The 13,544-nt window shown below is 51.8% G+C and overlaps 3 protein-coding genes across 3 annotated transcripts; 1 reads left to right on the top strand and 2 right to left on the bottom strand.

Annotated features, from left to right (window-relative positions):
* Window positions 1-359: 359 nt before the first annotated feature.
* NFIA_063340 (uncharacterized protein) lies at window positions 360-2,096 on the top strand (the record flags this gene model as incomplete). Its single annotated transcript, XM_001263069.1, has 1 exon — window positions 360-2,096. The coding sequence occupies one exon, from the start codon at window positions 360-362 to the stop codon at window positions 2,094-2,096; it is 1,737 nt and encodes a 578-aa protein (XP_001263070.1).
* Window positions 2,097-3,204: 1,108 nt separating this feature from the next.
* NFIA_063330 (threonine/serine exporter family protein) lies at window positions 3,205-5,811 on the bottom strand (the record flags this gene model as incomplete). Its single annotated transcript, XM_001263068.1, has 1 exon — window positions 3,205-5,811. The coding sequence occupies one exon, from the start codon at window positions 5,809-5,811 to the stop codon at window positions 3,205-3,207; it is 2,607 nt and encodes an 868-aa protein (XP_001263069.1).
* A 5,367-nt stretch (window positions 5,812-11,178) lies between these two features.
* NFIA_063320 (Mis12-Mtw1 family protein) lies at window positions 11,179-13,216 on the bottom strand (the record flags this gene model as incomplete). The annotated part of the gene is made up of 5 exons (XM_001263067.1): window positions 11,179-11,785; window positions 11,840-12,008; window positions 12,057-12,221; window positions 12,278-12,856; window positions 12,973-13,216. 5 exons carry the CDS (start codon window positions 13,214-13,216, stop codon window positions 11,179-11,181), a joined length of 1,764 nt encoding a protein of 587 aa, XP_001263068.1.
* Between the last annotated feature and the right edge of the window lie 328 nt (window positions 13,217-13,544).

Here is a 13,544-nt window from a genome sequence, read left to right as displayed (position 1 = left end):
GTTGCTGTTCTCCTGGATCTAATCGTTTACTCTCTTATCACTACTGGTTAGTTGCCTTGGGTTGGTATGCTAATTTGCTCATGCTAACACGTTGTAGGTGTCGACTGGCTCTGTTCCGAACAAAATCAAATCACCAGCAACGCTTTCCTCACACTCCGTCAATCTTTCCAGGAATTCAGCAGTATTGCCTGATTTCCGTCCTGTGTGCCCTCGACATCATCCTAATAACGTAATTCCTTGAACGAAGCCATTGCTCATTCACCGATCCACCTCCCTCCCGCCATTCGCGGAGTGTTGATACTACTCTTTTATTATCTCGTGCACATATTGTCTATATTCCATTTACACGAACTTTGAGTATGGACGCTGGCGGTCTTGCTCAAATGACTTACAATTCGTCATTCGGTAACGGCAACAGTCTCGGAGCTCCTGGTTCCGGGTTTGCTTCTCGGAGAAAGGGCTCCAACATCAAACGTTTGAACGTGCCTCCTCCACATATTTCTACCATCGATGAGTCCCAGCCTTCGGCGCCGGTTCCTCCTACCCCTCGTACTAGCCGGTCGCATCTTTTGGCGGGTCTGAGAACTGCTCCCAAATCTGCGACCCTGCCGTCCGCATCACAACGTCAGCAGCATCTTGGCCTGGAAACAGGGCGATATGGAGCCCATACCAGTGGCACAGCTGATCGTGTTCCGCAAACTGCGACGGGAGCTGGCTTTCCCCGGCGTTCGTTTGCCACCAATCAACATTTGGACATGGGAAATGGGCGGCCGATGTACACTCTACCGGAACAGGTGCTTGCACCGCCGGCCATCGACATCGCGGGTGATATGCCGATGGACGAGACCCTTTACGCGGAACTGATGTCGACCAATCTCTTCCTGGCTGCTCAGCAGCAGCGCTTGCAGCAGCAGTTGATCAGCGTCACCGCTGCAGCACAGCAGTTTCAGGGCCTCAACCTTGGAGCGTCCATGGGCCAGGTCCCTGAAATGCCCTCTCTTTCCGTTCCCGCCATGGGCTTCTACCAGCAGCAGCTCCAGCAGGGTGTTCAACCTGTTGTGCAGCCCGTCCCTGGTCAACCAGGACTATTTTCTGTTTATAATCCTCTAACTGGCCAGCACAATTATGTTTACGACAACAGTTATATGCAAGAGAATGGTTCGTCGCCTTACCGGGAAGAGGAGGATCAATCGCCCGTTATGCAGACTCCGGCCTTCTATGCTGAGGTGTCTCCGCCATCGGAATCAGTGCAGTCCCCTTTGGAAAGGCAGCAGACAGTCTCGCCCCCGAGAACCAGCCCATCACCTCCTAAGGACGTCGCTCCTCTTCCGCCCCCATCCGCCAACGCGTTTCGCCGAGGTCACAAGAAGAGTTCGTCTGTCAACCCAGCAGCAGGAGCCACGATTGACACTGCTCGGGCCAACAACGCTGCCGTCAACTCTGCTGCGCCCAAGTCGGCTGTCTTCCCTTCCACACCGGCGACGGGCACTTTCGGTCCCGGTCAAAACCGCGCTGGAGAGCATCCCGTTCGTCAGCCCCGTAACCCGCCTTCCCTGGAAGAGCTCGTCGCCAAGCCGACTTCCAAACACGAGGGGAGCAAGAATTTTGCAACTCGCCAGCGCCGACGTGCCATCCACAGCCTTGTGCGTGCGGGGATTGAGCGACGTGGGGAGACACGGAGCTTTGGATATACCAGCAGCGGTGGCACCAACACTCCGGCTAGCGAAAAGGACTTTGCATTCTCCGATGGCGATGATGCTACTGTTCGCAGTGGCAGCCTTTCGAGCAAGCCTAGCCTGGGCAGTTTGCGCGCTGTTGCCAACGGTGCTATTGGCTCTGAGCGCAAGGAGCGATCCTCGCGGGAACGCATGTCCCAGGACAGCCCTTATAACACGACTACCCCTGTCAGCGAAGATGGCAGTTTCTTCGGGGGTAAGTTAGCGGATATCCGGGCGGAGCAATCTCCCCCAAGCGGCCCACCCTCTGTGGCTGCTGTCGTCGCAGGTCAGAAGACGGCAGCTCAGGCTCCTGAAAGGCGCAAGACGCCGATGCTCGTGCTTTCCAGCGCCGAAAAGCGCAAGACCCTGTTCATGTAATGTGGACGTCGTACATAATGTGACTTGAGACGTAACGGACTTGCCCCACTTTGAATGTCTTTCTTTTTGTCCTCTTGGTCTTCTTATTGTTGCTGTGACCCAGACTAATCTGGAATATCAACCGTCTTGAGGCGGTATTTTGATTATTATGATATTGGTGCCTTCGTTTCCTTGACTTGTTCAGAGTGTTTGGAACGCCATGGACACCCAACCGCCGACACTTGTTCAGTTGAATGATACATCAGTCGGAGATGAATGACTTTCTTTCTCACTACCGTTCTGCGTCTCCTTTTTCATTCTTTTAATTATTCGAAGAGATTGACGAACACATGGAACAAGCATGCAGGGACATTGTTCTTTGGACTGAGACTCTGCTTGGCTTGACGTTTCATGTTTCTCTCATTATGTGTATGTACATCTGGCTATGTGCATATGGATTCCATAGTAATGGACCAAGTATTCGTACAGACATATTGCTCCAAAGGGCATCCCACTGCCCTTGATCATAGACTGGAGACGTAGCAGCCTTTACAGTAGAAACAGAAGAACATCGTTCTATCAGATTATTGATTGATCTCGGTCGTATTGACAGAGCATTATGGATCGTGACTCATGAGCATCATCAGGAAGAATAACTCGTGTCTCTTCAGAAAAGTATATGGATCAACAATCATGACCACGACATGCTTTTGTTTCTTGCATATGATCAAATCGTATCGAATCAAATCAAATCGCCAACAGAGCATACTCGCTACCAACCAACTACCGGATAATAACATGAAAGAACAAAGCCGCCGTGGAAAACCGTGTTCTCGCCAACAATCAAATCAATCAAATCGATACCGATCCAGTACAGTCCGAAAAAGAAAAGAAAAAGAAACGCAATAGTACAATTGTTAGGGATATCCATCGAACCAAATCAAATCAAAACAAGCTGAGACGAATGGCAGGACAGGGTAGGGAAGAAGCAACGCTAATAAACAGATGAGATGAAATGAGATACGAGATGAATGCGAATGGTGTATGCATGCGACGTATGCGTGAGGTGTGCTTTTGGGGACAAGATGCAGGAGGAGCAGGGGGTGAGTATGGCTTGGACGAGGCGAGGCTAGAAACTGAACAGGCCGCTTCGTTTCTTGCCGAGCGGGTAGACGACCAGCGCGGCGAGAAAGAGGCCTACGGTAAAGCCGATGGCGACCTGGACCATGCCGTAGCCGATGTCGAAGACGACGCCATGGAACTGGTCGTCGATGTGGGTCATGTTGCGGGCTGCGTCGACGAAGCCCTGCGTGCCGTTGGAGATGACGCCGTAGGGCGAGCTGGTGGTTGTGATGGACTGGGCGGAGGCGATGCCTGAGATTAGGGAGCCGCTGGCGGCGAGGCCGGAGGGAACGAGAACGAAGATGGCAGGGAGCATGGCTGCGGCCGCGAGGCCGTGACGGAGGCGGCTGTAGAGGTTGCCCAGGACGCCGATGACGAAGGCGCCGAGGGCGGAGGAGACCTGCGTGCTGGATGCGAAGCGCTTGGCGCCGAAGTAGTTGGTGACGTAGCCGGCGAAGGCGATGAAGAGCATGACGGGGATCTGGCGCCATTTGGCCTGGTTGACAAGCGCGAGGCAGAGCGTGAAGAGGATGACGAAGGGGAAGTGCTGCAGGTACTCGTCGCGGATCGGGCTCGGGGGGCAGGTGTACTCGGTCGAGGCGTCCGAGTCCAGCAGGCCGTACACTGCGGTGCCGATCGTGATGCCGAATCCAAGGAACATTGAGTAGATGATGGCGTAGACCATGCGCACGGAGCCGGCGACGATGCTGCGTGACTGCAGTTCCAGACTGGCGCACAGCACCAGGTACCCGGGCAGAATCAGCGCGATCGACGACTGCGCCAGGGCTGAAAAGCAGAACAACCGTTCGCCTTCGTACCGGATGCTGCCAAAAGCCCTGGCCAGGAAGGAGGTCAGCACCGCCGCTGAGATCTCAAACACATTCGAGTAGAGGTTCGAGCGTGGGGACAGGACCAGTTGCAGGATGCCCAGTAGGCATCCGAGCAAAAAGGCGATCGGCAGGTCGATCGGCCGGGCGTTAAAGGCAAACGGCCCCACGGACGCCGAAGCAAACCCGTGGACCAGGATGAGCATCCACACGGAATACTTGTTCTTCTTCTTCATAATCTCCTCCAGCCGCTGGATGGCTTCCTCCACGCCGATCACATCATGAATGACCTCCTTATAGACAATATGTACATCGGAGAGCTTGCCCAGGTCGACTCCCTGGGCCGATCGGACCACCTTGACCTCGGTGGTGTGCGTGGACGCGTCGTCAAAGGAGATGATCATACAGCCGGGTATGTACAGAAACTGGCCATCGATCTCCAGGACGCGAGCAGTCATGGTCATGTATTCCTCGAGACGATGGGTCGGAGCACCGTACTTCATCAGTGCCCGGCACAGCCGGATGAGATATCGCTGACGCGAGAGCAGCTCGGCGATGTGGACGGTGATGCGGATCTCATCCTCCAGACGGGGTTTGGTCCAGCGTTTGCCGCCCGAGCCGGGGATGGGACCACTGCTCCGCGAGCGCTTGAGCATCGCAATGGGCGAGCTGGACGAGTTCTTGGCCGTCGAGCCGGAGAGGGAGGTGCTAGATTGGCTCGGGGATTTTTCGTACCACTTCCGTTGTCGCTGGGGTTGTTTCCAGCCGGGGTCCGGCGATAGGCCCCGGCTGCTGACCTCCCCCAGACTGCTCTGACGGGAGTGGCCATACCGGCCGCGGGAATAGTGGCTGCTGCCCGATGACTGGTCGTATAGCTTGAGGAGGGATGAGAGGATGCCTCCCCGGTAATGGGTCGGCCGCTCGACATAGGCGTCCGGATCTCTCTCTTCGATTGGGGTGACCTGTCCGGAGCGGAGTCCTGGGGACGGTGCGCGGATCCGGGTCAGAAAGTTAAAGTCTTTACGAGTCATTTGTCGCACGAGCTGATGGGCCTCTGACGTTCGGGTCAATGTTCGTCCATCAACGAGGCCGTCTTCATCCTCGTCGGGAAAGTCGTCGTAGAAATGTTTCTCGGAAAGATTGATCATGGGAATGTCACTACCATCCTCTGAAGGCGGCACGACCTCTGTGGGTGTCGAAGCGACTGATGACGGCACGCTCGATCGGGGGCTTGGTCGGGGAGATTTGGAAGTACGTCCCAGAAGGGACGCCAGTCGCTGGGCTCGCTCCTGAGCAAACTGAAAGGCTCTCCCTTTCTCTCCGCTGATCTCATAGTCCCTTGGAATCTCCGACGAGCCCGCTTGCGAGTGGACAGCGAGGCCCGTGACACCTGCAGGGGCGTTGGAACCCAGATCCACCAGAGGAAATGAATGGGGAGCTCTCTCTGCAGCTGGAATGCTGGCGGCAGGCAATGGTCGCTGAGGAAGTGACGAGCCCCTTCCGTCAAAACGGGTCTCTGACGTCGATCCCGCTGCTGGAGCCTCGAGCAGGCCAGCCTCGCTGACGGTGAACTTGACGCGATTCGCACTTTTCAAAATGCCTGCATTCCGATGCCTGCCCTGGGTATTGATAAAGTCCAGAGGCTTTTCCTGAGATGAGCCCTCATTGGGAGTCACAAGAGGAGAAGTACGCGGCCCTGGGGCAGATCTGCTCGCATTATGGGATTCATCAGTAAGGCTCGAACGGCGGGACGAGGATATCGGTAGATCGAAATAACCGCCGGCCATATTTGTAAAGGCCTTTCTTTACACGACAGACGGATTGCGCAGAGACACACACACACACGGACTCTCAGGACTGTCTGTGCTACCTCCGGATTTCTTTTTGCCTTGCACAAGTTGTGCACCCTCCTCCCCTTTTTCTTAATTCCGATGTTTTGCTGCTTCTGCTGAATTAAATATTAAATTAGATAAGTAGTACTATCTTTTGTTTCCCCCTTTGCTTGTGAAGTAGCAGCTGGAAGGACGTGCAAGGTGTATTTGCGTAGCCTGGCAACCGGGTCAGATATGCACTTGCATCACAAGGTAATCACTGCCAAGGATTAAGAGTAAGTACCGAGACATACCTCGCAGACTTTGTGCCAGAGCCCGAAGACAATGGAGGGCACAGATGATAAGATCTTGGGATTGTAGTTGGAGCTGGAGCTCAACCACTCGGTGGGATGGAAGGGGGTGAAGATCCCGCTACCAAGAATGCAAGTACGTCACGAATACATGGTCGAAAGATCAGATATGAATAAGCCAGCAGGGACCAGGCGAGAAAGAGTACGACAGCTGCAGGCGATCAAAAGGGAGAGGGGGAGGCGAAATCAGAAAGGCAGAGGAGAGATGATGCACAGAGGTACACACACTCGAGGAGGGAAAGGGGAAAAACCAGGGTAATGATGGGGAAATGACGAAGTGAGGATCGGAGAGGCAATTAAAAGAGAAGATTTCGAAAAATTATGAAATGAAAATCAAAGATAAAAAAAGGGATCTGAGGTTGTCTGTGTGAGGATGTGGATGGAAGCAGCCGAATTCAGCCAGCGCAATGAAGCGAATGCGGATAGGGACAGGAGAAAAAGGCTATTGATCAACAGAGAGCTTCCTCAGCATAAAATCATATGAGAAAAAAAAAAAAAAAAAGACCAATCAGTCTCGACCTTTTTGGGTTTTGTGTAGCAAGATGATGTCTGTGGGGATGAAGGAAAATACTGTATGATTCTCGTTTCCAAGTAACTGACGTGAGGCGAGGGAGGAGGAGGAGATTTGTATCCGAAGCTTTGCCACAACACCTTGGAAGAAATGAGATGAAGACAGCAGATAAGAAGGGAACTGACAGATGATAAATTGTCAGATGGGGCAGTTTCGGTCTTTGCTCTGATTCTAGAAGGAAGAGACAATAGGTAGCAATGGTGTGCCCGGAGAGAAGAATATCACAACGCATCGCCGAGACCAGCCAGAGGATTTTGAAAACATAAAGGTACTTGTTAATTCATGGTAATAATGGTAATAGCTTTGACTTTTCATCCTCCTCCAATGATGAATTTGATTTAATGGATTAACAATTAACAAAAGAAATAGAAGAAAGAGCAGGGACATATTAACAGACGGTGACACCCAGCCGCCAGAAGACCTAGACCATTAGAACGGTGCTGCAGGCATAGGCATAGATAGAACTACTCCGTAAACTAGACAGATAGTAAGGTCGACGACTAATCTGGTTCCACGGGATCCATGAGAATGTACCACACCGGCCAAAGGATCTAGTCACTGGGACCGAAGAAAGAGTCAGAGTCACATTGGCTTGTGCTTTGCTCAGTCAGGCCTCAGGAGTACACGGCCTGTACTCCTAAGGTACAGTCGATCAATCTGAAGTAAAGACAGCAGAGCTCCAATGTGAAATCTCCGTTTTCAGAATTGATATTTCAGAATTCAATCCTGAGAGAGGGATCTCCACCGGTGCAGAGACAGATTCTGCTATAGATAGTCCTAAATCCAGAGTCAACGCAGCCACAAGCCATCGTCTAGAAAAAAAAAAGAAGGGTATTTCCCGTTGTTTTTGTCTTTTTTTTTTACTTTTACGTTTATCATCTCGGTGCGGAACAGTGGGAGGCAAAAAAAAGCCGGCAATGTGGATCATCCGAAGACTGATAGACACTTATCTATATCAGCAGCTGTTTAGCGCCCGAACGGCACCGTCGTCTAGAACTCCTGAGACCGAATGGAGAACAGAACTGGGAAGTTGGAAGTGGGAAGTTTGGAACTAGGCTCGGGGGGGAAGACGGATTGGACCCAGACTAAGGAGGACAATCCATGGTTCTTGGGAAGAAAACAATGAGAATGTGCGAATAGGAAGCGTTGTTGCCGTCACGTCAATCATTCGGCAACCCGATGGCCGATAGGAAGCCACGGGTTGACTGTGATAGGATGAGGCAAGTAAGGATACAATTTTCTAAGATTGAGGATGATCAAGAAAGACAGATGGGCATTGGACATCATCGACAGGAGGCGAGAGTTCAGTTCTTTCCAAGTGGGGTGCGAGGATTGCATAGTGGGGCCCAACAATAGACTGATAGCATCAGGTCTTGACTTCTGAGGTCCCTGGAAACCTTGTAACTAAACACTATGAGTTCTATGCATGATACCAAGTGATGACTGATAAGAAGGCATGAAGATTACGAAGCTTCTGGAGACGTCAGGAATGACCAAACAGAGATCTTCATTCTTCACATGGACAAGTGAGGTCCAGAGTAAGTGGTGGTGCTGGCTTGCTGCAGCTGCATGTCAAATGATAAATAAAATAATGCAGTTAGTTATGAATCAGCCCAGCACATCCTCCCGACTGCTGTAGTCCAACCCCTTGGCAGTGGTCCCCTGATGATCATCCATCTCTAGTAGTTTCTGGCATGGAAGGAGCTATGAACTTTTTTTTCTGTCTATAGCTCAAGTGCTAATGGTAACCATACTAGCACTGAAGTTAAGACTACTAAGTATACCAATGCCCAATCTCCACTCCAAGGAGCTTCAAGAATGTTTACTCCTGTGGATAGTTTCCAAAACAAAGTGAAACGTACGTACGCCTCCCAAGGCGTTGTATCAACCTCAGCCGACTCCTTACTTCTCTCCCGGAAGTGGCTTGCAGCCAACCCTCCGAAGGATCGACCATGATACCAGCTCCACTAACAAGTATCTAATGCGTACGCAGTCCAAGCAAGGCTCTCACTCCTGAGTCCAGAAACCTGACGAAAGAATCTAATCGGTGCGATTCCAGCTGCGATGTTTGCTCCAGGCAACACCTAATGACTGCAGCCTGAGCCCCTTTCATGATGTCAACGGGATGCACCGTGCCTCAACTTCTGGATGATTGCGCGGCGGGGTGTTACACAGCCTCTTGGGAGGGTAGGTAGGTAGGTAGGTCTGATCCTCTTCCTGTTTGACGAGGTGGACGACGATGTGCTTGCGCTTTCTTCTGCTTCGATTTACGCAGTGGCTGGATCATATGCACTCTCTTACTCGGTGTCTCAAAACACGTTGGAAAGACAATACCTTGGCAATTCACGCCCCATTCTCACCACGACATGTGCAGGATGTCAACTCAAACCGGTACCATGAGTATCACCAGGAGGACGGTTGCCGAGGATGACTGTACCACCTGCGCAGACGCAGGGACCAATATTTGATCCTCATTCCGTTGCTGCTGTGTAGAGGGAGAAACGGCGGCAAGGGAAGGAGGACTCTGTGACAGAGTCACACCGGGGATGTATCGCTTCCGACCCGGACGGATACTGAGACGTGGTCACTGCGTGCGTTAGGGCGACAAAGCGGATATGACAAGGTACCGGTTGTCATTGTTGTCATTGATTGAAATGGGTATGCGAGGTAAATGCCCGTTGTTGACGTGATGAAGTAGAGATGAGCGTAGGAAGAGAACTCACGAAACTGCTATTTCTGGATTGGGCGGTGGATCCGAGCTCTCGGGTGATATGAGAAAATCCTCAGCGTGGGAAGATGATTGGCGACTGCTGAAGAGCTTAAATTGCCCAGTCTCCCTGATTATCCAGGAGTAAGAAAAATTACCATAAGCGCTAAGTGTCTAGTTAAACTTACCTTGATACAATAACAGCAAATTTTTCTTTCCGTAGCATGCTGCACTCGAAGAGAACATCAATCAGACTCAAGGAAACAGCCAGCACTTCGCTGCATTCAGCAACGTCCATGGAGAAAACTCGACGGTCGGATCCACTGTACCTCCGTACTCCCTACTGCTAGTGCTAGCCTCTACGGTAGCTACAGTCTACAGAGTACTGTGAGAGATAATACAGCAGGTCAAGCGAGTCTTATCCAGTCATCGGCACTTCTAGATCTTCGCCTGCCCCATAGGCTCTGTTCCTCTGGTCATGCGGATGGCAGATCTTACCACTTGTCTAGCTAATTGCTAACTGCTTACTGCTTACTGCTAGCAGCAAATTCGGAAGATTAGCAAGAAAAATATGATCATCACATGGCAGACTAGACCAGACCCGCACCGTTCGCTGTGTCCTAGAAGGCAGACTATAGTAGACATCTATACTCCATGCAGTAATAGTCCTGGCACATGAATACTCTTATCTAAGAATTACTTTTATGACAAGCCACATGAATATGACTCCCTGGTATAGAGAGACGGTAGAATAAAGATATATATAAATACACCCCATGACCGCCACTCCAACCCCCCACGTGGAAACAGCACCTGCATGAGATACCTTCCTGCATCCTTAACTTAATTGGATCCTCGGAGGGTTAGCCCACTTCCTTGGACTGGTGAAACAAGCTGGAGAGTCGGTCAAGCTGAACTGCTTGACTACTCGACTCTACTAGTATGTATCTACTGCGTAGAGTGGCGTATACTACGTATGTAGCACCGAGCTTAGACCTCACACCCTCCACTACATTACATGACGAAATATTGATACAAGAAGGCCAAGACCGGACGCTATGGATTAGAATTGCTGCCCAATGAAGCCTGAGTCTGAGTCTGGACCTGATGACGGATGGCTCTGGCTGTTATTATGGATACTCTGTGTGCGCTAGAAGTACCCACGCAAGGTACGGAAGAGTCTAGGACATACATAGTTTGCTGTGGTAGTCCGCTGTACTAGGTACTGTTTCTTGTGCGTAAATGATAGTGTCCTCACTGAAGGAACAACGCATCTGGATGCATCAGGGATGGAGTAGTGGAATCACTACATCTGCGGTATACTCTGCAGTATCAGGTAGACGATTGCTGCATGTATATATTTCCGCACCGGTGATAACGCAGGAGTGGTATTCTAGGGAGGAATACATGTGATTGACGTAGTCTAAGGTCATGCTCATGTACCGGGTCAATTGCGCTAAGCGCACTATGTTGTACTTGTAGTCGCAGGACTATACAGCATCGCGTCCATCATCCGCAATCAATCAAATCATAACACCTCAACTCCATTGCTTGCATCCCAACCAACCAAGAAATAAAAAGTGACTGCCCTGCTCGTGGCCGCTCGACTATACATAGACATGAAAATGGAAAATTATCGGCCAGGAGACCCTCCTGTACGATACTCAATGAGTGTTTTGACGGACAACAATTGATCACCGTCGCTCCACACGGCTGAGAGCCCCGAGAATGACTCCCAGATCCTCCCTTGGTCTTCCGTGCCGGAGGCTAACACCTCTGCCTTCGGCTTCGCCTCCCTCAATTGCAAGTCGCCTCATCGCGTTCCTGGCATCACGCTCTTCCAGTCGTTCCGCACAGATGCGTAGTACCCGTGTCGAGACTGCGTCCGAAATCGCGCGATATAGCTCGATGTCGTGCACGCCGGCTGCGAACGAGTCCAGAGTTGGTGCCAAGCCTGATGCCACTCGGGATAGACGCGCAGATACGACAGATGGTGGCATTGGTGGTAGATGGCCCGATTGCGTAGTGGCCGATGGCTCTTGCGATTGCGATTTTCGTCGTGCGTTTGCCGTGCCAGGACGTAACATGGCATAGATCTCCTGCTGCGAAGGCTCTAATAATGAGGTATCTATCGACTCTGGCTGCAAAGACAATGGTGATTGAGTCGGTTGGTCGGCCAATTCGGCTTGGGATGAGCCCTGATCCTGGAATATATCTGACGGTTGCTTGGATTCAAGTTTTAGTCGTGGAATCGATGGAGGTCGTAAAAGTTCATTCAGGGAATGCCTTTCCCTTTGCAACCTGTTTCTCGAGTGTCATTTTATGTGCCCTTTAAAACCATGTCTAGCAACATACCTTTGTATTTGCTCCTCAAGCTCCTTGATCTTGTCCGCGTTTTGGATGTTTTTCGGGTTCGGTTTCTTCACCACAACAGCAGGCGGATTCACGTCCTCGCGCCCAAACCAATTCGAGAGCTCGGAATTCGTTGAAAAGTCTTTGAGCAGTTCTTCTTGTATTACTCGAGCTACAGCACGTTAGCCTGACATTTTTGGAAGGAACCTGAATAAAATACCAGCTAGACGAGCACTGGCATCTTCCGGCCGCGCTCCTGTAGGTTTATCTCCCATTGCTCGTGTCGCGCACCAAGTCAAAAGCTGCCTCATCCTCCGCGGCTCTGGGAGCCCATCTGCAATATGCTTGTAGAAATCGGCCGTGTCGACCTCTTTGTGAGGCAACGCTGAAAGGTAGTCAGTACGGCAGTCTCCATCGCAAATCCAACAAGAATAGTCCTACCGTTAGATGCCCCAGAATCAATCAGTGAACTGGCCCTCCTTCCTCTCATCCCCAGGCTACTCCGCCTCCCCTTCCCTCCTTTTTCCGATTTGGCCTCTTTTCGCATCTCCTTGTTCCGCTGGATCACAGGCGTATCGGCTAGAGGCAGCGCAATCTTCGCAGTACCGGACTGCTGTGGTTCAGGCGACACAAAGCCGTTCCTCGCCTCGACTTCCGTCTTGCTCGGTCTGCCTTTTCGGCGCTTTTTCTCCTTGGGCACAGATTCGGTCTCCTCGCGCTTCCGCGTCGATGAACGTGTGACACTCTGCGGTTGGGGTTCTGGCTCTGTAACCGCGGATCTCCTCCGTCGCGTCTGCCGCTTGCCTGTCACTTCCGCACTCTTCTCCGTGTGCTCCACGTTTTCTTCCGGCACCGTTTCTGTCTTCTTCTTCTTCGGCGGTCGACCTCGCCTAGGCGATTGCTGTGGTGGTACCTCAGGGACGGGGTTCAGGTTCTCTGGTGCAGCATCAACCGACGACCTCGGTTTCTTGCTGGGCAATCGCGTAAATTGAAATCCCTCAATATCCTCATCATACGCCACTAACAGCGGAACAAAAAGAAAACGTTAGCAAAAACACCCACAGCCCCTCATTCACCAAAAACCAACTCCCAGGTCACCCCAGCCAGCCCAACCCGCGCAAACTGAAATCACTCACCAGCCTTCCTCTTCCCCCACCCGCCATTCACATTAACCTCCTCGTCCCCCTGTTCCTGTCCTTTATTCAGTCGCGCGCTTGATCGTCCGCCCCTCCCCCTGCCACTCCCGCTCGCGCCGCCAGACGCCGAACGCGTCTGCGCCTGGGACGCAGCCATATCAATCTCCCGTAGTGGTTCGCGCTCTTTCGTTCTGGTCTTGGTCTTGGTCTTTGTCTTGGGAGCGGCGAGAACCGTGACGGTCATGTCAGGGCCTGGGTCGTATGTTGTGACGTGGGTATGCAAGTGAACGGACTAGATCCTGTCTCTTCCGTAGTGTGAGACACTGCTCCAGCGCCCGATGTACCAAAGCCGATGAGACTCGAATATAAGTCCTACCCCGCGCGTGTAATCCAATTCGGTGAGTTGTTTGTTTGACCTCCGCCAACCTTCCCACCGGCGGCTGCGCAACGAGACGACGATGGGTTCAATTCAATTCAATTCGGTATCCGAGTAGAATCGAAAACAGGTTCGCTTGCTGAATTGACTAGGATCCGGAGCGAATGCACGGTCGCAGGTTGCCAGGTCGAGCAGG

This window comes from Aspergillus fischeri, genomic scaffold, assembly GCF_000149645.3.
Source record: "Aspergillus fischeri NRRL 181 1099437636252 genomic scaffold, whole genome shotgun sequence".
Taxonomy (NCBI): Eukaryota; Fungi; Ascomycota; class Eurotiomycetes; order Eurotiales; family Aspergillaceae; genus Aspergillus; species Aspergillus fischeri.
This window is presented reverse-complemented; position numbering and strand designations above follow the sequence as displayed.